The sequence below is a fragment of the Macaca nemestrina genome, chromosome 3, assembly GCF_043159975.1.
Source record: "Macaca nemestrina isolate mMacNem1 chromosome 3, mMacNem.hap1, whole genome shotgun sequence".
Classification (NCBI taxonomy): Eukaryota; Metazoa; Chordata; class Mammalia; order Primates; family Cercopithecidae; genus Macaca; species Macaca nemestrina.
Window position 1 is genome coordinate 158,865,640 of NC_092127.1, and position 26,038 is coordinate 158,891,677.

A 26,038-nucleotide genomic window follows, 5' to 3' on the forward strand; every position below is an offset into this window, starting at 1 on the left:
AAAAAAAAAAAAAATTGCCGGGCATGATGGCAGGTGCCTGTAATCCCAGCTACTCAGGAGGCTGAGGCAGGAAAATCGCTTGAACCCGGGAGGTGGAGGTTGCAGTGAGCCGAGATCTTGCCACTGCACTCCAGCCTGGGCGACAGAGTGAGACTCCGCCTCAAAAAAATAAATAAAATTAATAAATAAAAAATAATACCTAGCTCATGGGGCTGCTGTGGGTGGTTGTGAAGTATCTCAGTGGTACCTACATGTTGTAAAGGCTCATGACTATGTTAGCTCCTTTCTCAACTTCCTCAATTCATTCCACCACTACAAGTCAATCTAGAGATTAAAATAGGCAAAACTGTGATCTTCGTTAGGATGGGGTTGAGTGGTGGTTTGTTTCTGACTGCTTCGTTTTATACTTGTATTTTAAATATACAAGTTTTTGTAAACATTCTTAAAACAGATCTGTTTTTATTTTGATGAAGATTGGACTGATTCTGATATAATGTTTGGAGAACTAAATTGTATGCAGAATTTTGTCTCTGAAGAGTTAACTCTATCATGAAAATGCACTCGGTGAAAAGTAAACTTGATGCCACCTTTCCATACACGGTATTATGCGCATTTGAATGGATGCCTATGGAAAAACATGGCAATTCTTCTTTTATGCCCCTAAATCCTATGGAATTTGCCGCCTCCTGTATTCAAGTTCGGGCTGTGATGGTAAACTTGGTTCCCTTCAGCTGAGTGTTGTTAAGTTCTTGGCACTTCCCACAGCTGAACCTCCCGTCTGTAACCTGCACCTGCAGTTCACAGGATTCAGCTCGGAGAGCTCTGTACTTCCAGGCCACTCAGGTAGTTGTTAGTGCAGACTGTAAGTTTCCACCCCACAGTTTCTCTGCCAGTTTAGATGCTGCAAACGTTTGGGTTTTGCAGTTTCTGCAATTTTTGTTTGGGTTCTTTAAAAACAGCTCTTCCCCCACCCCTGGCACACCACCATCTCTCCAAGGCACTCATTGTGAGATGGGAAGCCTTGGCGCCTGTCGTTTGTATTCCAGATAGAAACTAGCAGAATTGAGATTTTCCTCCCTTTTTAGTGCCATGACAAACAAAAGAGGATGTGACATGTATTTATTGTTTGGTGAAATGCAAAAGTATCAATTCCAGGAGATGTTGCATTTCCCTCATCTTTGCCTTGAGTTGTTTATGTAAACTATGACCCTGTTTGTAAGAGACAGGGAGAAAGTATGAATTCGGTGGGAATGACAGGGTTTAGGGGGGCGGGGTGGGGAGGAGGAGGTGGTGTGGGAAAACAACTCTCTCTTTTGCCATAAGGCATCCAATTCCTGGAAAGAGCACGGTTAATGGCAAATAAAATTTCCTGGTCTTTGGGGCCAAGATTTGTGTTGTGTGAGTGTGCTTTATAAGCCTGTCACTGTTACATGCAGGCTTATGCTTTTATGGCTGTCTTTAGCCTTAGCTTTTGTGGTTCTTCCGCCTGTACAGTATGCTCTTCCAAAGCAACTGTGGCTCATTGAGAGACCAGGCTAAAGCAAAAGAGCAGATAAACAAATTCATAAGAGTTATTTATTTATTTATTTTTTGAGATGGGGCCTTGTTCTGTCACGGAGGCGGGAGTAGAGTGGCACGAGCACGGCTCACTGCAGCCTTGACCTTTGGGCTCAAGCAATCCTTACACCTCAGGACCCCACACTCAGCCCCCCGAGTAGTTGGGACTACAGGTGCGTATCACCACCCCTGGCTAAGTTTTAAAATGTTTTGTAGAATCAGCATCTCCCAATGTTGCCCAGGCTGGCCTCAAACTCCTGAGCTCAAGTGATCCTCTGGCCTTAGCTTCCCAAAGTGCTGGGATTACAGGCATGAGCCCTGCACCCAGCCACAATTTAATTTCTTTAAAAAACCATTTCAAAAGAGAATGTCAGAAAAACATGTGGCCAAAACAGCACCCGCCCTTAAACAGATTCTTGATTGAGGGGTGGAGCTGGAGGCAGATGTAATATGTCAATAGGGGTTCTTAAATATTCTAAAATAATTATTGGGAAGATAGTACTGAGGATGGATGGGTCAGTCTGATGCTTCTTGATCACAGTGAGGCTTGAGTTAAGGTCTAGGGAGTTTTCAGCACGGGCATCAGAATTTCTTTTGGGTCCCTGTTCTCCTTTGCAATGGTTTGAGACATGTCTTCTTCGTGATGCTTGTGAGAGAGTAAAGGAGGACTCTCCTTTACAAATGCAGATAGCCCAGAGTGGAAAGGGCTGTAGAAGAGGTGTGTACCTGCCACACTCAGAGCAGCCAATCCAGAAAGGCTTCATTGAGGAGGTGCTTTGCAAATAATCAGATAAACAGGAAGCGAGGAGGAAGTGGTGGTGACGGGATCCTGTGGAACTAGTTTGGGCAAAGGAAAAAAGCGTATGAAAACTAATAATAATAAGAGTGCCTAGCACTTGTTGAGAGTTTATTACAGGCAGCTGCTTTGCTAACTATTTTACATAGATTATCTCATTTAATTCTCACAACCACAAAAAAACTTTGGGTCCAATTTCATCCCCATTTTAATCCAGAGAAAATCAAGGTAGAGCAAGGCTATGCAACTTACCCTCAGTTGCACAGCTAGTAAGTGGTAGAACCAAGATTTGAATCTCAGAGTCCAGTCTCTTAACCTGTTTTTGCAGAAAGGATCTGCTCTGTTTGGGCCCTATTAAGGAGCTTGGTAAACTTAGAGCCTAGCCTGCTTCCTAGGTGGGAGATGGTTGGATTTTCACCCGGGAAGTGATATATTTCCTAATCACAAGCCTGATCAGAATTTTGCAACTGGGGTTTTTGGAGTGGGGGGCCAATGAGGGATGGGAGGGTGTGAGACTTTAGTGATTTAAAAAATTCTTTTACTTATCTCTGTATGGGAGTAAAATTTTTCCAAAAATTTTCTTAATTTTTCTTCTAGGCATATGTGTATGTGTGAAAGGTAACTCGTAGGTGGCCTGGGAAATTAGTTGTGTGTGTGGGAGGGCATGCTTGGGGGCGGGTGGGCACAGTTAGAAGTTAGAAGGCAAGAGATATCGATGATGTTGGTGATGACAGCGAATATTTAAGCACTTATGTACAGTGGAACTTATGTGCTACTCTGTTCTTATTTAATCCTCTCAATGGCCTGAAAGATAATCATACTCTCAACTTTCAAATTAAGAGACTAAGGTTCTCAGAGGTGAAATAGCTTGTCCAAGGTCACACTGCTGGTAAGAGGCAGAGCCAGGATATGGGTCTGTAGGATTTCAGAATCTTTTTTTTTTTTTTTTTGAAATGGAGTCTTGCTCTGTTGCCCAGGCTGGAGTACAGTGGCACGATCTTGGCTTGCTGCAACCTCTACCTCCTGGGTTCAAGCGATTCTCCTGCCTTAGCCTCCCAAGCACCTAGGGTTACCAGTGTGAGCCACCACACCTGGCCAATTTTTGTATTTTAGTAAAGATAGAGTTTCACCATGTTGGCCAGGCTGGTCTCAAACTCCTGACCTTAACTGATCCACCCGCCTCAGACTCCCTACATAGCTGGAATTACAGGCGTGAGCCACCAGGCCTGGCCTGATTTCAGAATCAACCCTTAAACTCTGACAGCATGAGCTAGTGAGGGAGGCAAGCATACCCAGAGAGGTCTTAAGATGCCTGAGGTGCCAGGAGAGCATGGAGATGTCTGGGGAAAAGTATTATAAATATATACATTTGGAAACTTGGAAATTGACATACGATAATGGACTTTAGGAAATGAATGTGTAGAGGAAGAAGTCAGGTGATGCTGGTGTCCTAGGACCACTCCACAGAAGGAGAGAACACTGAGAATAAAAGACCTTTGAAAATCGTGATGGACATGAAGACCCCAGCCTGGGCCCCACCACTTATTCACTCTCACCTGGCATCTCAATCTCTGCATCTGTAAAAATGAAGAAAATAATCCACCTCCCTGGATGACTTCATTTTTGTACTCGTCCATGAGGTACTGTACATAGACGTGCCGTAAGGACTAAAAGTTCTTCACAATAGGATGTGTAGGAAAGCAAGTAGGGAGTAGTGGAGGAGGCTGAACCCAGCACATGGGCTGAGGATGCTGGGAGGGAACAGGATTGGGGGCTGAATTCTAACAGGGGGAAGCTACTGAGCTGCTCCTGTAGGTTGGGCCTGGATGGAAACCCTGGAAGCAATAACTCCAAGAAAGATTCAAAATGTGGGACAAGAAGAGCAAGAACCAGGAACAGAACAACTCCAAGGAACATGAGTGAAGAGGTTGGTGCTGCAGAGGAGCCCTGGCGGGGGTCTCTAAGTCAGGGATTCCAGCTCTGACCCTAACAGGTTCTTTGACCTTGTACACATGGCTTTCACTTTCTGGGGTTTGGTCTTCTCCTCTGTGAAAATGATAAAGTTGGCATAAATGAACCCCACAGCACCAACTGGGAATGGCAATTACTGCTACGTCTTAGCTCAGGTCCAGGGCTGTGTGGAAGTGATATGGGAGGGGTGCAGGGAAGTGCTGAGTAGAGAAAGGCAATATCCCTGACAAGGGCTCTACCCTTGGGCCTGAGCCCACGGACCTAGGTGAGGACAGGCACTCCTGTTTCCTTGCCCAAATGTTGCATTTCCCAAGACCACCCTGCCCCCGATCCTGTGCCTATAAAAACCCCAAGACCTTAACGGGCACGTGCACTAACAGCGGGAGGTCGAGAGGAACACACCGGCGGAAGCACATACAAGTGGCTGGACATTGACAGGAACACACTGGCAGAAGAACACATAGACGCTGACAGGCCATCAACAGCAGAATGACGCGGAGAGTGGTCCAAGGAGAGCCTGGCTGCTGCGCGACCCGACTCCAGGGGAAGACCACCTTCCCACTCCATCCCCCTTCTGACTCCCCATCTATTTGCCGAGAGCTACCTCCACCTTTCAATAAAACCTTGCACTCAAATTCTTTAAGCCCACACATGATTCGATTTTTCTGGTGCACTAGGGCAAGAACCTGGGATACAGAAAGCCTTCTGTCCTTGTGATAAGGCAGAGGTCTAACTGAGCTGATGAACACAGGCTGCCTGCAGTTGGCAAAACTGAAAGAGTGCACTGTAACACACGCCCACTGGGGCTTCAGGAGCTGTAAAGACTCAACCCTAGATGCTGCCCTGGGGTCAGAACCCACGGTCCCCATGACCTGCCCATCTGCCTGCTCCCACTAGGGGTTTGAGCAGCAGGACCAAAGAAGTGAACCACACCCGCATCGCATGCCCTTTGAGGGGGACAAGGGAACTTTTCCTGTTTCAGAAGGTTGTGTTGAGAAGGGTGGCGAGGCTAACAGGGCAGGTGTCGGGGGCGGAGGGACAGAACTAGCTGTTGGCAAGTGGTGGGGGAGGTGCTTCATCCGGGTCTTGCATTTGTTCCCTCTGACCCCGGCCTCGAAAAAACAGGACACTCACAGTTCAGAAAACTGCCAAGGGTCCGAGCAGAGGCCTTGCTTGGCCGTGGTGTGGTCCTGCAACTCCAGGGCAGACCTAGACTCCTGGAAAGTCCCTGTTTTGTAAGGAGACTGAAAGAAGATGAGTGGGGAGTGGCCAGAAGAAGAAAGGTGACTCCCAGGGTCTGGGCCAAGGAAAGATTTTGGACAGGAAGGGGGATTCACAACAGGGCATGCTTGGGAGGAATTGTTTAAGGCTTTCAACCCTCGCCAAGGCAAATAACATGAGACAAGACCTGTAACTTACTTTAGCTATATATATATATATATAGCGCGTAACCTGAAAATGCCTCCCCTTGCAGCACTTGTGCTGTTGAACTTACAGTGAGTCCCTCTGTGGAGGGTGGAGTGGGGGAAGGGGTTCTGCTGGGGACAGACAAAGGTAGGGAAGCATTCACTGGCTTTGAAGAATTTCCTCCCTTTTTATGCCTGGGGTGTAACCAGAGACCAGTGTCAACAAGGAATCTGGCTTGGAACGCTTTTGTCTGCAGCCCTCTTTGGAGCGTGACTTGCTCTTTCAGAGGTCAATGCATTGTAAATTGTGTAATTTCAGGGTCTGCCTATGCAGGGTCAGGAGACTTTTGAGGGAGTTGGTGGGAGAGGCATGGGTGATGTCACTCAGACACCTAGGAAACTCTTGACCTGGTCTATCTCTATGACCAGGTCAGCCACATGAAATCCTTAACGTTCACAAGACAGCAGAAAATATATGTGGTTTTGGGTGTTAACATCTTAATCTGCCGTAGCAAACGGATCTCTGGCAAGTCTCTGAAGTAAAGTAATATCCTAAGTTGAGAGGGGGCAAAAGCAAAACAGTTACTTGGTGTGCTCGATCACACTTTTCTGGTTGTAACTGTGTGTTGTGGCCTATGAAAGACCACACTCTGTGCTCTGGGGAAGGGTAGCAAGCTGGGAGGTCCTAAAGGTTGGGGCTAGGTCTGGATCATTTTCTATCTGCATTTTCTCCTCCCTACACCTTCGGCTTAGCAAAGGATTTGACATTCATGCATGTACTCAGCAAAAATCGATTGAGCATTTATCTTCTTCCAGCCATTGTGTTAAGTCCTGGGGCCATAGACATGTACAGAACAAATCAGCTCTTGCTGTCTCTAGAACTTTCTCTACCGGGCTAGGGGGAGGCAAACAATGAAATTAACACATAATATGTCAGATGGCAAGACATGCTACCAGAAAAATAAAATAAAAATGAAGAGGATACAAGAGATAGACAGGGATGGTATCTATGGGGTCGGGCAATTGGAGCCGAAGTGAGGGAGCAAGCCTGCTGCCAGCTGAAGGAAGCTGTCCAAAGCAGAGGGGGTGTTCTGGAAAGGGTGGAGGGAAAGTGGCAGGAGGTGAGGTCAGAGGGGAATCAGAGGCAGAGACTGTGTAGACCTTGTGGGCCTCATGGGTCACTCTGAGGACTTGAATTTTTCTCTTTATGAGATGGGAAGCCTGTGGAGGGTTTTCAGAAGCAAGACAGGATTATTCTGGCTGCTGTTTTAAACAAATTGAAGAGGGCAAGGGTGGAAGCATGGAAACAGGATACAATAATCTAAGCAAGAGATGATGGTGCCTTAGACTAAGGGTTTACCAGATTCTAAATATTTTGAAGGAAGAGCTGGCAAGATTTTCTGATGGATGGAATTGGAAGGAAAGAACTAAAGATGAGTCAACATCTTCAGTCTGAGCAGCCGGAGGGATGAAGCTGACCTTTACTAAGACAGGGAAAGCTGGTAGAGGAACAGGTTGGGAGGTAGGGGATTCAAAATTTGGTTTTGGAATTGTTAAGCCTGAGATGCCTCACAGAGTGGAGATGTCTAATGGGATGCTGGATACAGGAATCTAGAGTTCAGGAGGGAAGATGGGGCCATAGATACAAACTTGGAAGTGGGCAGTCCATGAAAAATTAAAGCTATGGGTGGGACAAGGTCACCTCAGAAGAGTGTATAGGTAGAAAGAAAAAGCAAAAAAGAAATCAGTGACTGGCCTTGGGTCCTCTAACATTTAGTGGTTTGTGGTATGAGAGGAAACCAGCCAAGGGGATGAGGATAACCAGTGAGACAGGAAGAGGACAGGGAGAGAATGATGTCTTGGGGAACATGGGAAGAAGGTGTTTCAATGAGGGAGTGTCCAATTAGGTCAGATGCTGCTGACAGATCAAGTAGGAAGAAGACTTAAAGTCGGTCACTGCATTTACAACATGGAAGTCATTGGTGAGTTTGTAACAGTGGTATTGGTGGAATTGTGAGGATGAAAGATGAAGTAGTTTCAAAACAGAATAGAAAAAAAATAGGTGGAGATAGTGAATTTGGAAATTCTTTTAAGGAATTTTATATGAAGGGAAGAAATAAATGGAGGCATTTGCTGGAGAGAGAAATGCCCAGTCTCTAAAATGGCTCAATAGCAATGCCAGGAGCTGGTTTTCACACAGTGGGTTGTTCTATTTTGAAGCAGGTAGCTAAGAAGAACCGTAGGAGCCTCGCCTATGACTCTACCATGGGGCTTGCCAAACACTCTACACGGCATCTCTATCTATCACAGATCCCTTTAGCACCCTTGGATCGGCAGATCATATGAGCTGAGGGCACCTTGTGTGGCAGCTTGGATCTTCTCCAGAGCTCTTTGTTCTGAGCCCCACACAAAACTGACAGCCTCTTAAGTCACTCAACACATTGGTAGAAGAAGTATTCCCCAGCACAGCTTATAGTTCTCCAAAATCCAAAGAGGCTCACTAAGCACTGTATCTCTTTCTCAGCCCTAATAAATACAGGCTGTAATAACTTGGTTTTTTTTTTTTTTTTTTCTCAATGTTTTTGATACAGAGTCTCACTCTGTCGCCCAGGCTTGGAGTGCAGTGGCACGATCTCAGTTCACTGCAACCTCCACCTCCCGGGTTCAAGCGATTCTCCTGCTTCATGCTTCTGAGTAGCTGGGACTACAGGCACACGCCACCATGCCCAGCTAATTTTTTTTCTTTTTGTATATTTAGTGGACATGGGGTTTCACTATGCCGGCCAGGCTGGTCTTGAACTCCTGACCTCGTGATCCACCTGTCTCGGCCTCCCAAAGTTCTGGGATTACAGGCATGAGCCACTGAGCCTGCTAATAACTTGTTCTTTATCTTACAGGGCATATCTCAACATGCCTTAGACCATTGAACTCCTAAACACTTCACTAGTGTGGGAGACATTGCAGGATCCTTGCACAAGAGGGTGCAGCCTGTGGGGTCTGAGAACTGGCTCAGATCTAGAAACTGTGGGTCCATCAACCTTGACGGCTCTTGAGTTTTTAAATTGTTATACAAGTCATGCAGTACCCTCATTGACTGCTCGTCTATCTCACTCGTAGGAACACCATGGTCTATTAGCCATCATCAAAAACTCTGTGGACTGAAGCACTCTGGCCTTGCTGGCTGTTATGGTTTATATTCATCTTGACTCTGATGGTTAAGAGCAGACACCTGGTCTTTGTTATTTTGAAATCCTAGCATCTCCATTGACACTAGGAAGTCCAGTGAAATGGCAGAATCGCCTATTCTTACCCTGGCGTACAGTGGATAATCATTACTAAGTTCCCAAAGATGCTGTCACCCCCACACCAATAGATGTTCTTGCCCCGCACTGATATATTTGAAGGGAATGTCCCTGAACCCTCCCAGGAAGTCTAGGTGTCACATAATAAGTTCGTTCCAACAGTCCTGTCTCCCTGAGCATTCTGATCGCTTCCTCAATTTTCTGCCACGGCACTGCAGCCTCTTCCTATAACTTACTGTAAGGCATCCTCATGTCCAAGCCTCAAGGAACCATTCAGAAACAAATCAATACTACCTCCAAGACAGTTCCTGAGTCAGTAATTCCCTCCCTGTCCTGTTTATCATCCTTCCAAACAGTCCCCGCTGTGCCCCCCCAGTTCATGCTGATACCAAGCCAAGCTCTGCAACTCTTTCTGAACATAAGGTGTTTTCTTCTGCATCCAGGTCTGTATTTCTCTACCTGGACTACCCTGAGAGCTAACCCCAGTTATTGGTCTGGAAGCAACGAATGAAGGCCGGGACAGAGCTGGAGGAGGGCCACATCATTTCGTCACAGTCACTGTCAAGAATCTAGTTGCAAGCTGGGTGCTGTGGCTCACGCCTGTAATCTCTGCACTTTGGGAGCTGAGGTGGGTGGATCACTGGAGCCCAGGAGCTCAAGACCAGCCTGGGCAACATGGCGAAAGCCTGTTTCTACAAAAAAAATGCAAAAATTAGCATAGTGTGTTGGTGCATGCCTGTGGTCTCAGCTACTTGGGAGGCTGAGATAGGAGGATTGCTTGGACCTGGGAGGTCAAGGCTGCAGTGAGATGTGATCATGCCACTTCACTCCAGCCTGGGTGACACAGCAAGACCCTGTCTGAGAAAAAAAAAAATCTAGTTTCACCCAGATCCGAAGAAAAAAACAGAGGCAACATTCAAATTAACATCAGTCAACTGATAGAATATTTTAGATGAAGTAAGAGAAGCCAAGGCATGTACCCTCAGGCTCTGGGCTTCTCCCTGCAAGGTTGGGAAGAAATTTGGGGGAGACAAAGTGGGAGCAAGTCAGATGGAAGAGACATTATGGGTCGGGTGGGTGAGAGCTGTGGGAGGGAGGTTCAGGGTGCTCCATTTGGCAGGTTTTTCATGGTGGCTGTGCAGTCCAGGGCTCTGATTTCTGTAAGCAGAATGATGTCATTCATTCTTTTATTCATTTATTTATTAAGTCAACATTTATTGAGAGTCTCTTATGCTACTCACTGTGTTAGGTGGTAGGGCTCACAGATGAATAAAATGCTGTTTCCTTGTTTTTCAGAAATTCATAGTGTAGTGGGAGGTGGACAGAAATGCCATTGACTATTGATTGCCTGACACTGACAGGTGCTGAAATAGAGGATTATACAGGATGCCATGGGAGGCCAAATGAAGTGAAAAACCCACTATTACTGGTGTGTGTGCACACACAGGAGGAGTTATGTAATGCCTCATCTGGTTTCCTGTCCTGGCACATTTCCATTGCTCATTTCTAGAGCCACTTGACCACAATGGCTGGTCAGGGATAATGTAAAGAATCTTCATTTAGCAACTCAGAGGACTGCCCCGTCAACCTTCCCTTCTGTCCTCAGCACGTAGACCTAGTTTCTTACTCTGCTTTTGTGACCCATCTCCTCTTGTACTCTAGACATCTTTTCTATTTTTATACCTGTTGCACCCTCAAAGATCCCTTGAATCTCTCTTGCCTAAACCTTTTTTCTTTTCTTTTTTTTTTTTTTGTTTGTTTTTTGAGACGGAGTCTTGCTCTGTCGCCCAGGCTGGAGTGCAGTGGCGCGATCTTGGCTCACTGCAAGCTCCGCCTCCTGGATTCACGCCATTCTCCTGCCTCAGCCTTCCAAGTAGCTGGGACTACAGGTGCCTGCCACCACACCCGGCTAATTTTTCGTATTTTTTTTAGTAGAGATGGGGTTTCACCGTGTTAGCCAGGATGGTCTCCATCTCCTAACCTCGTGATCCACCCACCTTGGCCTCCCAAAGTGCTGAGATTACAGGCATGAGCCACTGCACCCGGCCACCTAAACTTCTTTCAGGCAAATCCTACCTCCTTTTCTCTATACATGCTTTGGGAGAAGGGGAAAGTGTCTTAATATATGCACTAATAAGGCCCCTTGATGATCTAATTTCAGCCTTACATTGTTTCGTTTTATAAATGAGCCCCAGCGAAGTTAAGTAATTTGTCCAAATTTACACAACTAGAAAAGAAAAAAGCAGGACGTTGAATGTAGAGCCAATATTCAGAGTACCTGATTTTAGACCCAGTATTCAAAGCACCGACTGCTATGGTCTGAATGTGTTCCCTCCAAATTCATGTGTTGAAATCCTAACCCCCAAGTTGATGGTATTGGGAGGTGGGACCTTTTCAGATGTGATTGGGTCATGAGTGTGCAGCCCCCATGATTGGGATTAGTGCCCTGTCAAATAGGAGAGACTACAGAGAGCCAGCTAGCTCCTTTTCACCATGTGAGGGCACAGTGAGACAGCCCTGTCCATGGGGAAGTGGCCCTCACCAGACACTCTGCTGGCACCTTGACCTTGGACTTCTCAGCCTCTAGAGCTGTCAGAAATAAATACATTTCTGTTGCTTATAAGTGACGGAGTCTAAGATATTTTGTTAATAGCAACCTGAATGGACTAAGACATTTACCAAAACCTTAAAGGCTCCCAGACGATCACCTCTAAAACACTGTCACAATGTTTTTCTATTCAAAGTCTCCAGGGAGAAAAGAGAAAGAACTACAAAGATTGCCTTGTACTATTATAATCCCTTCACTTTTCCTACCAAAGGTCCTCTTCCCCCTGTGCACCTTGAGGCTCACAAGGCACTTACATCTCTGCCTTGTGAGCCTAGAGGTGCATGGGGGACAGGACCTTTGATAGAAAAAGTGCGTGTGTGTGTACACACAGTCATATATGTATACACACCCACACACATATATTTCTGCTTAGTAGATATCACCAAACGATTTTCCAAAGTGATTGCGCCAGTTTACATTTCCACCAGCAGCATGGGCTGGTGATTATCCTCTTCAACATTTGGTCTTGTCAGTCTTTTGAATTTTAGCCATTCTGGTGAGTTTGTAATAAAATGTCATTGAGGCATTAATTACATTTACCTGATTATTAATGAGAATGAGCACCTACTTAAATAAGTATAATATAATAAGTACAATATTTTCCATAGGTTTTTTTTGAAGACACTGTCTCTCAGATTAGAGATGTTCAAGGCCATATAGTTTCTTTTTGCACAGCTTTAGCTACATCAAATGAATTTTGATTTGTCATATTTTCATGATTATTCTGTTCAAAATATTTTTGTAACTTCCCATTGTGATTTCCTCTCTGAATCTATAATTTGAGTTAGAAGTATGTTTTGAAATTTCCAAATATATGGCTATTTTGTGAATATGGTTTTGTTATTGATTTCTAGCTCAATTCCCCTGTGGTCAGGTAACATACTCTATGATTTCAGTTCTTGAAATTTGTTGAGACTTGCTTACTGGCCCAGCATTTTGTAATTTTGGTGTATGAACTAAGTGTGTATTCTGCAGATACTGGGTGCAGTATTCTATGAAGACCAGTTAAGTCAAGTTTACAAATGTATACTCCTGTAAATGTAAACCGATTTTTGTCTTATTATTAGATCTGAGAAAGAGCAATAAAATTGGAATCTATGCTATTAGCTACATGTAAATTTAGAATTGTTGTATCTTCTTGACAAATCTAATTTTCGTCATCATGAGGTCACTTTCTTTGTCTTTAGGAATGCTTTTAACCTTAGTGTCTAGTTTGACATTATTGTTAAATCTTTGAGAATTCTGTTATTTTAGTCTTGTGTTTTGTAAGTAGCATATTAAATTTAGTGTTATTCAGGATAACAAACTTTGTCTTTTAATCACTGAATTTAAATATTTACATGTTATCTAATTTCTGATATTTTGGGGTTTAAATCTACCATTTTGCTCAGCTTTTCAATTTGTACTGCTTGTCCTATATTATTTTTTTCATTTCTTGCTTTCATTTGCATTGATTTAAAATTTTTAAAAGTTACTCAAATCCTATAAATTCTTGTGGTGATTACAGCGAATATTGCAATATGTATATCTGACATAAAAATAAAATATCATTTGGTTCTTTTTTCTCTTCCGGGGAATGTATGTACTGTAAAACACTATCACTCTATTTATGTCTCTCCTGACTAAATGCTTTTTCAGTGTATTATGATTTTCTATATAATTCTCCATAAGATTTTACTTTTGGTTTTATGTAGTCAATATTCATTTATAGTTATCATGCCTTTCTGCATTTCTGACTTTCTACCTGAAACCTTTTCCTTTTGCCGGAAGGCAAATTTATATATATGTAGATATATAAATTCAAGTCTCTTGGGGATGAACTCTCCCAGTTTTGGTTTGTCTGAACATGTCTCTTTTTACTTTCATTCTTGACATACATTTATATCTTGGGAGCAGAATTCAGGGTTGAGAGTAATTTATTTTCAGCACTTTGGAGCTATTGTACCATTGTCTTTTGGCTCAGAATGTTGCTGTTGAGGAATAAACTGTAAGTCTGATTATTGTTCCATTGATGGCAATCTTTTTCTCTGGTTGTGTTGAAGGTATTTCCTTTGTTCATATTTTTGTTTTTAGCAGTTTTACTACAAAGTACACCTAGGTTTTCCCTTATTTAACTAGTTTTCGATTTCCTAAATTCGTCAATTGATGTATTTAATTAGTTTTAGAAATGGTTCAGCTAATTACTCATAAATGATGTTTCTGTTCCATTATCTTTCTCCGTTTAGTACTTGAGCTAAATATATATCAAAACTTTTCATGGAGCTTTTATATCAGTGTCATGATTTGGAAAAAGAGAAGTACAAAATTGAGATTAAATATTCTGAAGCCAACTGGCAGAGTAATTTTGTCTTTTGAATCCAATAAAAATTTGAGCATATATTCAGTGTCTTTTTATTATTTTATTGTTCTAATAATTCATTTAAATTACATTTTACAAAGGTATCATTTTATGACATTTTGTTTTTTTTTTAAGTTTGGGAAGTGTTTTACTAGGTTCTTTAACTTTCTTATAATTTTTTTTTTCTTTTTTTTCTTAATTTTGTCTTTTAGCTTTGTAGTCTGGATATTTTCTTCCATACTACAAATTCTCTCTTCATCTATTTGTAATTAAATGTGAAATCTATTGTGTTTTAATTGTTATTATTTTTTAAATTCTAGCATTTTCACTGGCTCTTTTAAAAAAATAATTTTCAGTTCTCTGCCAAAAGTCTCAAGGTTGACTTTTGTCTCTCTGAGCAGATTAAATATAGTATTATTTAAAGTCAATACACTTTTTTTTAAGTTGAAAAATTCTAATTTCTGAGCCTTTTTGATCTATGTCTGTGTTTTCTTGGTTTTCATTTGTGTGGTCTTGTCTTGTTTTCTGTTTTTTTCTTTCTTTCTTTTATTGTATTCAGATATTTGTACTTGAAACATTATTTGTAGTCATAATTAGAGTTCTATAATGATGTTGTCATTCTCCAAAGTGAATTCATATTTACTTCTGCTAGGTACTTGGGGCCTTAGCATTATGAGATCATGTTAATTCAATTCCAGGTACTGTGAAACTGAGTTTCTAGAACCTTCTTTTGGTTTATCATTGTTTTTAGGGTACTGTCCTTCAGCGGCCCATCCAAATGCGAAGAGATTCACCAGAGCTATCCTGGCTTGGTGATGCTGAGCCCCAAAATTGGCCTTAGCTCTGTGAGATGCTTTTTAACCACCTTCCTGCTCAGCCACTTGGCCCCTCAGTCCTGCTTTTAGAAATTGGCATATACTGCTGGGCTCTGTGGCTCACGCCTGTAATCCCAGCACTTTGGAAGGCTGAGGCGGGTGGATCACTTGGGGTCAGGAGTTTGAGACCAGCCTGCCCAATATGGTGAAACCGTCTCTACTAAAAATACAAAAAATTAGCTGGGTATGGTAGTGCATGCCTATAATCCCAGCTGCTCAGGAGGCTGAGGCAGGAGGGTCGCTTGAACCCAGTAGGCAGAGATTACAGTGAGCTGAGATTATGCCACTGCACTCCAGCCTGGGCAACAGAGTGAGACCCTGTCTCAAAAAAAAAAAAGAAAAGAAAAGAAAAAAGAAATGGGCATATACCGTATTGGCATATACCGTAGAAAAAACTGCCCTACATGCTGGACTCAACTCCCTTCATCTGTATCCTTTACCAGATACTAACCCAGTAATTCTGCACCATCTTGTTAGCTATCTAGCACACCGGAGTAGATTTTTGAAATATATTTTGTTTTGCTGATTGTCCTCAGTAGGAGGGATGGTATGAATTACCTAGTTCTCCATTCCCAGAACAGGAGGTCTTATATAATCTAGGTTTAACCAAATATCTCCATTAATGAATAAGTGATTCTAAAAATATTTTTAAAAAGAGGCTGAGTCTAGAGATTTCCCTAATAATACAAATTTAGCTGAAAAACAAGAAATGGCAGGGCTGACATTTTTCTAGCTCCTCATGTAAGTGCTTCTTTAGCTACGTTACCAGAGAAAGCCATAAACAAAATAATTTGGCCAAAAAATTGTGAAATTATTCAGATAAACGTGATCTTTTAACAATAAGTGAGGAAGTAACCATGTTTAATGCTATGAGTAGAGCATTTTGAAAATGGATATTTGGAAAATCTCCAATAGTTATGTAATTTTTATTGCCAAAACTGCAATGAATATGCCTCTTTAAAAACTCTCATGTCTACATACTTGGAAATGGAATTTTTAACCTTTTAAAAATGATAAATAAACAGTTTTAGGGGACTTTGAATCAATTTTTTAAAGTTTGTATTAACAAATAGTTGACATTAGGGAAGGTAAAAATTTACTATCCAATTTTTATTGGAAACTAATTGATGGATAGGGTTGAAAAACAAGTATCATACTTCAGTGAAATGAGTGATAAAGCTCTTCTCTTGTTTTAATCAACGTATTTTGGAAGTATCTTTTCCATGTCTGATAACTATTAAAACCAAGCGCCAGGCTGGGCACAGTGGCTCACGCCTATAATCCCAGCACTTTGGGAGGCCGAGGCAGGTGAATCAAGAGGTCAAGAGACAGAGACCATCCTGGTCAACATGGTGAAACCCCGTCTCTACTAAAAATACAAAAATTAGCTGGGCGTGGTGGCGCACGCCTGTAGTCCTAGCTACTCAGGAGGCTGAGGCAGGAGAATCGTCTGAACTTGGGAGGCAGAGGTTGCAGTGAGCCAAGATCAAGCCACTGCACTCTGGCCTGGCGGCAGAGTGAGACTCTGTCTCAAAAAAACAAAAAAAACAAAAAAACAAAAAACCAAGCACCAAAAGAAATTAATGTAGAATCAGACCTTTTATTCATAGAGGCTTAGTGAAGCATATTCAATCACATAGCTCTCATCAAAATATTATTAATGAAAATTTCAAAGGTAGGCACAAAATAGTTTTTGCATCATTAATAATGTTATAAAAATGTAAAATATTTTATATTTCAACTTTCATCTTTTTTTCTATATATTATATATAATGTGTTTTCTGTATATGAAGTATACAATGCCTATATTATACTTATATACGCATATATACCCATATATAAAATTTAAAACTGAATAAATATATGTGTTTTAGGAATGCTTACTCAAAAGGTTTTATTGATTAGTCCCCAAAATTTGGTGACCATTATTTAGGGTTGCCTCTGGAAAAGCTGCCTTCTAAGTTTTACCAATTTGGAGAAATAGGTCTCTACCCCCTACCCTCACCCCATTTTCCTCCCACTGAACTCAGTTTATATTGTTCATAGTACTTATCACAAATTATAATTATATATGTATTTGTTTGTTTACTGATTTATTAGATTATGAGCTCCAGAATGGTAAGGGTTGTGTTTGTTTCATTTACCAACAATACCCAGAGTCTAGGACAGCATCTGGAAATGACTGATCCTTTGATATTTACTGAAGGAATAAACAAACAGATTATATGTTTCGAAGTGAGACAGACATGGTGTGGTAGCCTTCCTCCAGGATGGCACCCCAGGGCTCCACCTCCTGATATTCTTCTGTTTGTGTCGTTCCCTCCCACACTATACTAGGATTGGTCTTCATGACCAAAAGAGTACAGCAGAAGTGATGGCATGTTACGTATAAGATGGGCTTACAGTAGGCGCTGTTGCTTCCAATTTGGTTGCTCTCTCTCTTTCTTCCGTCACTTGCTCTGGAGGAGGCCAGTTGCCATGTCATGAACTGCTCTATGAAGAAGCCTATTTGTCAAGGATCTGAAGCTTCCTGCCACCAGCTGCATGAACGAGTTTGGAAGATCCAGTTCTAGACCTTCAGATGACTGCAGCTTGACATCAACCTCATGAGAGACCCTGAGACCGAACCATAAAGCGAAGCCCCTACTGGATCCCTGATGCTAGGCAACCATGTAATAAATGTTTGCTGTTTTAACTACTTAGTTTGGAGTCATTTGTTACTTGGCAATAGATACATAATACACTTGAGTTTGAATACCAGCATTGTCCCCTTAATAGGTATGTATTTGAACATACGACTTCATCTCTTGGGGCCTGTTTTGTTTTCTCAAAATGGTAATAATGTTTACTTACAGTGCTCTTGAAACGGCATCCTGATATTTAGTAACTTCTTAATACATAGCTACCTTAATTTTTATTATATTTATTATTAAGAAAAGTGAATGCTTAAGAACAGAGAGAGCTGTAGAGCAGCTATAAAAAGGAAGCCTCTAAACTCCAAAAGAATAGCTACCTTGGGCCATTATGTTTAGGGGCAAGTAGGTTTGTCAGCTTTCCTCGATACTAAGAGCCTCATTGTATCACGGGCTGCGTGGGGGGTCATAAGTCAGCGAAGGCCAGTCAGAATCTATGTACTGTACTGTTTATTTCCATTCTTTTACAGAGAAACCACACTAAAACATATAATACACGTATCTCTGTCTTCCTTAACAGTGTATTTGTGTTAAAGGATGTTTCCACAGTCTAGGAAATCCTTTTTCTCTGGAACAGTGGTTCTCAAACTTCACCATGAATCAGAATCACATGGAGGGCTTATGACAGGCACATTGCCGGGCTCCCGGCTCCTGAGCGTTTGATTCAGCAGGTCCATGTCGGAACCTGAGAGTTTGTGTTTTTAACCAATTCCCAAGTGGTGCTGATGTTGCTGGTCTGAAGACTACATTTTGAGGACCACTGCTTTGGAACATCATAGTCTCTGACAAATGAAACCTCATAGTGCTAAAGAGTTAAAAGTAGTAGGCCAGGTGTGGTGTCTCACGCCTGTAATCCCAGCACTTTGGGAGACCAAGACGATTGGATCACCTGAGGTCAGGAGTTCGACAGAAGCCATGGCCAACATGGTGAAACCCCGTCTCTACTAAAAATACAAAAAATTAGCCAGGCGTGGTGGCATGTGCCTGTAATCCCAGCTACTTGGGAGGCTGAGGCAGGAGAATCACTTGAACCCAGGAGGCTGAGGTTGCAGTGAGCTGAGATCATGCCATTGCACTCCAGCCTGGGCAACAGAGTGAGACTCTCTAAAAAAAAAAAAAAAAAAAAAAAAAGGCTAGCAATGTTTGGAGAAAATGTGGAGTGAAATCAGTTCAAATTCCTTACTGTAATATCCGAGGCCCTGCACACTGTAGCCCTACTTTGTCTCACACTGCACTTATGTTCACTTTGGCCTTTGTTCTGCTCCTTAAAGACACCAGGCTCATCTCGGATTGTGTGCACTTGCTGCTCCTTCTGCCTGAGCCTCTTCGGTCTTAGATTACGGCTCTCTTTGTGTCATCGTCGAAGGCCCAGTGAGGTGTTCTCTACCTGAAGAAGCCATTCTCTATGATGCTTCCTGCTCTCCTAGTTTATTCTGTTCCCATCACCTATTGTGATCTGAAATTGCCTTTTTATTTGCCTGTTGGAAAATTCCAATATAACAGACACCTCATCTCTTAGGTTCTTTGCTGTCTCCAGCACCTGGATCGGGGCCTAGTATGTGGAATGTGCTCAACTAGATATCTGTTGGTTGCAAACGTGGGTGTCTGGCATGGGACTCTTACTTTATAACCTAGTTTTGAGGGGAAATGAAGAGCACTGAAAAAGGAACATGGGAGCCTGGGGAATATGGACGCACCCCACATGCCCTCCCCTGTGTCACCGCTGCCAGGATTCTGCCAGCTTGCAGCGTGAAGGAAAGGGGTTTGTACCTTTCTACGCCCTTGGTTGCCTCATGAGAAGACAACATGGGGACTTGGGCAATATGTTTCACTCTCAGGATTCCAGAGAGTTGCTAAATGGGTCACTTTTTCATGCATCTGGAACACTTCTACCTTGTGTAAGTGATTCTCTTCAGGCTGGCTTGACTCTGTCAAGTTGTCCCCAGTGACAGCAAGGGAAGGACAGCTGCTTCCCCATGCCTGTTGGTGTCAGGTGGGCTCTGTCTGCAGTTGTTTGCCCCTGGTGCTTCTAGCTGTTTGAGATCCTAGGTTAGGAACCAACCCAGTCCATCTCATTGCCAAGACACTCATTGTGGACACTAAGATGAAAAAAGAAGCAAACCTGCATACTCAGATAGTTTAAAGTTGTATTTGTTTTTCTCCCAATGGTTTGCTCATTAAAAATTAAGTGCCTATGCCAATGCTGGCTTAGGCAAGGCCTGGACATTCTCTCTGCAGACAATTGCTGGTGGTCTGAGTTGACTCACCCTCATACCCTCACCTCCCATGGCTCTGCCCTCGGCGCCTGGTCTTGGGAGGTTTGCATTCTTGCAGCAATCTCGGGCTGCTGCCATGAGCCATAGGCAAAAACAACAGGACTTTAGGGAATTCAGGAGTGAGTCTCACGGTCTAGCCACTGGCTTTTACTGCATGAGGCTGGGGGAGGGTTTTTCCCAAATAAGGAGACTTGAAAGTCCTCTTCGTTGGGGATGCTTTTGACCTGCGCAGGGCTAGAGTTGGAAATGTTTATACAAATGCACTTCGCATTTTATCTGTTCTTTGGATAGGCCTGTAGAACATTCCAACTACACTCATTTCTTTTGCTTCTGTCCTTTATCCATGTTAAAGCCAGTTAGAGACACTGGTACTTAATTAGTAATTTTGGCATTGCTCACACACCTTGTGCCAGGAATGAACTGAAGATGGATTTGACAAGAAGCAGAGGTTGTGGGCGGGGAGGCTTTGGCAGCTCCCAGAGGAGCTTCCTCGGGGGTTTTGTTAGAATGTCTCATCCTCCTCTAGAGCTTTCCTGTGTTTGTGTGGGAGTTCAGTTCAACAACTTGTTAAGCACCTATTCCATACCAGGCACTAGTCCCAGTTAGGTGCTGGGGATACCAAGACTAATACATTCTGTCCTTGCCTTCAAGGAGCTCAGAATCTTAATGGGAGATAAACCTGTGGTGGTGGCTTCAAGATGACCACACGTTCTCCCTACTCCTTCCCTTGAATTTGGACTGACCCTCTCTCTCACTAGCTTTGACCAACAGAATGTGGTGGAAGAAATGTGCAACTTGTGAGGTTGGGCCTTAAGAAATCTACAGCTTCTGCTTCTGTCATTCCTAAAATGCTGCTTATAAGGAGCATTTGTCACCCTGTAAGGAGCCTGACTTGTAAGGAGGCCACCATGCTGTGAGGAAGCCCAAGTTTGCCACATAGAGTGAGAGTGTGAGAAGAACACTGAGGCACTGGGCATGTGAGTGAACCCTCCATGGACCTAGACTCTAACTGAATGCAGCTGAGTGAGTGAACCTCAGCCAGTGCCTTATGGGGCAGAAGAACTGACCAGCCAAGCCTTGCCTAAATTCTTGATCCATAGATTGTGAACAAATAAAATGGTTGTCGTCTGAACCCAGTAGGTATCGGAGTAGGTTGTGACACAGCTAATAGATCATTCAAACACACACACACACATATTCTTAGATAATGATAGAGATACGCATAGGATGTTACAGGAGCACAGATGAGGGGTCCCAGAGCCAGCCTGTGGTGATGATGGGATAGGCATTGAATGCTTTCCAAAGAATTTGGCTTGACTAGCAAACTTCACATCTCTAAAGACCTGGATGTGAACCAGGCTTGAGGGAAGGTGAAGGCTGTCTAGGTCCAGGAAAACAGAGCAAGAAAACATGGAGGTGATGAACAGCATGGTACATATGTGAGGGCTTTTCAAGCAGGTGAAGGCAGGAAGTAATGGGTAAGTTTGCAGAGGTGTCATCATCATCATCATCATCATCATCATCATCGGGGTAGATGCCATTTATTGAACACTTGATATATGCCAGAGGTGGATCTAAGGTTTTCTATGTGTTAACTCATTTAAATAATTCTAACAGCAACCCTATATTTTTAGCTTTTTATATTAGAAGAAAATGAGGCACAAAGAGATTAAGTAACTTGCTCATGGGCACACAGCTGGCAAGCACAGAGTAAGGATTTGAACTTAGGCAAGATCTTGAAGAACTTTGTGTGCCTCTTTGAGGATTTCTGTATTTGTTCTGTAGGGAGGCAGAGTGACCCAGAGATTTTAAGTGAGGGAGTGGTGTGGTCACATCAAAAGATTCTACTGTTTTGTAATTTCTCCCACTTTGGTTATTTTCATTGTCTGTTGTCTGTTTCTCTATAGTGACCAGCAATGAATCTCTTATAACAAGCAGAGCCTGTGAGCTCATCTTTGAGAGGATATAAGAAAGGAGGGAGGGACACGGGTCATGTGCAACTCCACAGCTGGTCGTGGGGGTGGAGGGAAGGACAGAAAGCCCAGGGAGAGAATGGGTGTGGCGGCCACCAAGAGAGGAAAGCTGGCCGCATCCTTGACCCTAGGGAAGAATGAGGAAAGCAGCACATGGGAACCAGCCTGTGCTAAACTCTTTGGAGCTGAGGTACAGATAGTCTTCTAGGCTTTGCAGACAATCTGCCTTTCTCTCTTTCCTTCTCTCCATGGCCCTTTAGGTGTTTAGCATCAAAATATTAAAAACAGCTGTTTAGCTCCTAACAGCAATTAGCAAGGTAGAGAGCATTCCATGGAAATCCAGAAATGTTCACCTGGATGGCTATTGGCTTCTGAAGAAGTCCTTGTGGGCAACTGTGGAGTTGGCGGTCCCACATATACCACACCCATCATCTCTCTGTCCCTTGCTCTGTCTCCATGTCCAAGGGTATGGAGCAGACTCAGTGGAGTTTGAATCTCTGTGCAGATTTGCCAGATTCTCGTTCCAGCAGCTTTTTATGCAAGGAGGGAAGCAACAGAGTGTAGAAGAAAGAGGTGTGGCTTAGGGCCTAGAAGAAGACCTAGCCTCCAGCTTAGGTTGGCCAACACTTGCTTTGTAGCATATGGGCAAATGTCTGAAGTTCCTAGATCCCAAGGTCCTCATCTGCAATATGAGGGTGTTGGATGAAGATTAATCTTACCACAAAGAATAAAATTATTATAGCTGAGGTTTACTGTGCATGGACTAAAAACCTAACCCTTTGCTAAGGACTTTTTTTAGTTTTTTAGTTAATCCTCACAATAACCCAAGTTTAATGAAGCTTACTGAAGCCTTCCCTTATCCTATTCAAAGCTCCCTGTATACATTATCTATTGCTGTTTAACAAATTACTTCAACTCTTCATGACTTAAAACAATAATAAAATGTATCGTCTCACAGTTTCTTTTTTTTTTTTTTTTTTTTTTGAGACAGAGTCTCGCTCTGTCACCCGGGCTGGAGTGCAGTGGCCGGATCTCAGCTCACTGCAAGCTCCGCCTCCCGGGTTCACGCCATTCTCCTGCCTCAGCCTCCCGAGTAGCTGGGACTACAGGCGCCCGCCACCTCGCCCGGCTAGCTTTTTTTGTATTTTTTTTAGTAGAGATGGGGTTTCACCGTGTTAGCCAGGATGGTCTCGATCTCCTGACCTTGTGATCCGCCCGTCTCAGCTTCCCAAAGTGCTGGGATTACAGGCTTGAGCCACCGCGCCCGGCTCGTCTCACAGTTTCTATGGGCCAGGGATTCTGGAGCAACTTGGCTGGGTGGTTCTGGCTTGACATCTCTTACGAATCTGCAGGATACAGTCTTCTGAAGCCTTGACCAGGGTTGGAGGATGACTTTCAACATGGTAGGCTGGCTCTGGCCATTGGCAAGCTTGGTGCTGGCTATGGGCAAGAGGTTTCATTCATTACCACGTCACCCTAGGACTGTCCGTTAGAACACTTGAGTGTTCTCTCAACATGGCTATTGGTTTCCCAAGAATGAGTGACCCAAGAGAGTGATTTGGTAGCTGCAATGTGTTTCATGACCTGTGCTTGGACATAACACCCTCCTGTTGCCACAATATCTTATTGGTTACCTGGGTCAGCCCACTCAACATGAAGAGGAACCCACAAGTGGATGAATACAAGGAGGCGAGGATTGTTAGTGGCCATCTTTGAAGCTGCCTACCACATCTTCCCCCTAAATTTCTATCATATTACTGTGTTCTATTTTTAATAGTTTTTATCTGAAATCATCCTTTTTTTTTTTTTTTTTTTTTTTTTTTTTTTTTTTGGTAGAGACCCATTTCCTCCCCGTTAGAGGACAAGCTTCCTAAGAGCAGGAATTTCATCTTTTTTATTGCTGTACCCCCAGCACCTGAACAATGCTGGTCGCATAGTTGGTACTCAATATTGAGCATGAGATAGATATTACTTTGCCAATTTCAGACACAGAAACAGAGGCTCAGAGCAGTTAATTTGCCTGAAGTCACATAGATATTAAGTGGTGGAGCTGAGAAACCAACTTACGTGTAGGGACTGATACCCACAGCCTACTTCGTTGGCTCTCAGCAACTCCAGTGCTGCTATTATGCAAGTGTCTGCACATGTAGAGCAGGACAACATCCAGGAGAAGGGCCAGGAGAATTCTTGGGTAACTGGGAAATACTCCTGGGTAACTGGGAAATACCAAGAGGAAGTGCATGAGTGCCTATATGAATGAATGCATGTGTATGGTTGAGATGGTTAAGTGTGTATATTTGTGTGTATAGTAGACAAAGAGGGAGACAGAGAGAGAGAGAGAGAGAGAGAGAGAGAGAGAGAGAGAGAGAGAATGAGAATGTGTAGATGTGTGGGTAAGGTAGCTAGATCAAAGGGGAGATAATGTACCCTGGACAGCTTTTATGACACAGACCTGGAGATAATATTTTGACTTTAGCCTTATTGGTCTTCTTCGAAAAATTTTTCTCCAAAGAATATTCTTACTAAAATGACTAAGTAAATTTCCCTTTAAAAATCCCACACGCACTGGAAGTCATTGGTTGACTAGCAAGTCTATTGCCAAATTACACGTGGAATACTAACTTGATTATGTTTGTGGGAATTATCCATTTTCTGGATTATTGGCCAGAAAAAGAAAAATACTCTCTGTTGTCCACCCATTCTCCATTCTCCTTTCCACCCTCCTGAGGGAGGGGCCCTGGTGTTCATCAGACACTCAATGGGGTTCCTTTAGAACAATGTCTTACCCACCCCCTCTCCTGGCCTGGGAGCTGGAAATTTGTGGGAGGAATGAAGGGAAATGGTTATGAAAGTCCCTCACTTACTCTCCCTCCTCTGAGACGTTCTGGGTGCTGAGTTTTGGAGCAAGGGGTGTTGTGTGTAGAGTAGAGGTTTTTGGTCTTTGAGTGAGAGCAGAGTGGAATCCAAGAGAAAGCCCACATAAGTTGATTGCTGAGGCTGGCTCTGATCTAGCATCGAAGTGAAGGTGGTGGTGGGTCCCACACTTACCCAAGGCCCAGCACATTTTACCAGAGTAGGAAAGCAGAGAAAAATTCTGTGTAGAAGGCCTGCTCAGGAAAAATGAGTTTGCATTTAGCTTGAAAGTATCCTCAGGAATCTGTGGGTGGCTGTGGTTAGCTGGACCAAAACCAGACCTGGCTGAAAGATCGAAGTAAGCTTCCTCCTCAAATAGTGAGTTTGTCTCCATCAACAGTATCTAGACAAAGACTGAATGGGCATGTGTGAGAGAGAATGGCATTCTCCCAACTTGTGCTTACCAGTTAGGCCAAAGTTCATTCAAGGAAGGTTCTACTGGGGCCCTACCTTATCTTTTCCATGACTTCCTGGTGAGGAGGATGTAGCACAGTGGTCAAGAGCACAGGCCTTAGAGTGTGTGTGCTTCCGTTTGTGCCCTGGCTCTGGTACTTGCTAATTATGTGATCTTAGGCAAGTTACTTAATTTCTCTGTGCTTCTATTTCCTCAAATGTAAATGAAGATAAAAATTGTTCTTACTTCACAGAGTAGTAGTGATGATGGAATTGGTTTAATACATTTAAAACTCTTGGAACAGTAGGTTGCATTCAAGAATTTAGTTAACTAACATATATGGAGTATTATACATCGCTATGTGCCAGGCATGGGAGAATGATGAAGGAGGCCCAGTTCTGCCCCTCATGAAACTTACCTTCTAGTGTTTGTGGGGTGGGAGGTAGAATAATGCCACCCCACAAAGATGTCCATGTTTTAGTCTCCAAAACCTATGAACATGGTAGGTTACATGGCAAAGGGGAGTTAAGGTTGCAGATGGAATTAAGGTTGCTCATCAGCTGATTTTGCAATAGAGATAGCAGCCTGGATTATCCAGGTGGGCCCAATGGAATCACAAGGGTCCTTAAAAGAAGGAAGAGGGAGGCAGGAGAGTGAGTGTCAGAGTGATGCCATGTGAGGAGGAGTTGACCTGCTGCTGCTGACTTTGAGGATGGAAGGCGAACTCAAGCCAAGGAATGTAGAATCTTTTTCTACAAGACTGGAAAGGAGGCTGCACGCGGTGGCTCATGCCTGCAATCCCAGTACTTTGGGAGGCTGAGGTGGGTGGATCACCTGAGGTCAGGAGTTCGAGACCAACCTGACTAATATGGTGAAACCCTGTCTCTACCAAAAATACAAAAAAATTAGCCAGATGTGGTGGCGTGCACCTGTAGT

The 26,038-nt window shown here is 43.3% G+C and overlaps 1 protein-coding gene across 4 annotated transcripts in view; it reads left to right on the forward strand.

Annotated features, from left to right (window-relative positions):
- The window catches only part of LOC105487744 (putative uncharacterized protein FLJ13197), a 68,021-nt gene extending 50,473 nt beyond the window's left edge, over window positions 1-17,548 (forward strand). For 3 of the 4 annotated variants that reach the window (XR_011621370.1, XR_011621371.1, XM_071093740.1), the window contains one exon: window positions 9,476-11,751. Coding sequence is in view for 1 of the 4 variants with exons in the window: in XM_071093740.1 (XP_070949841.1) it covers window positions 9,476-9,543 (68 nt within the window). In the remaining 3 variants the exon portion in view is untranslated. Of the gene's footprint in view, window positions 1-9,475; window positions 11,752-17,318 lie in introns of those variants that run through there. The other variant, XR_011621369.1, reaches the window with a different exon arrangement.
- Window positions 17,549-26,038: the final 8,490 nt, after the last annotated feature.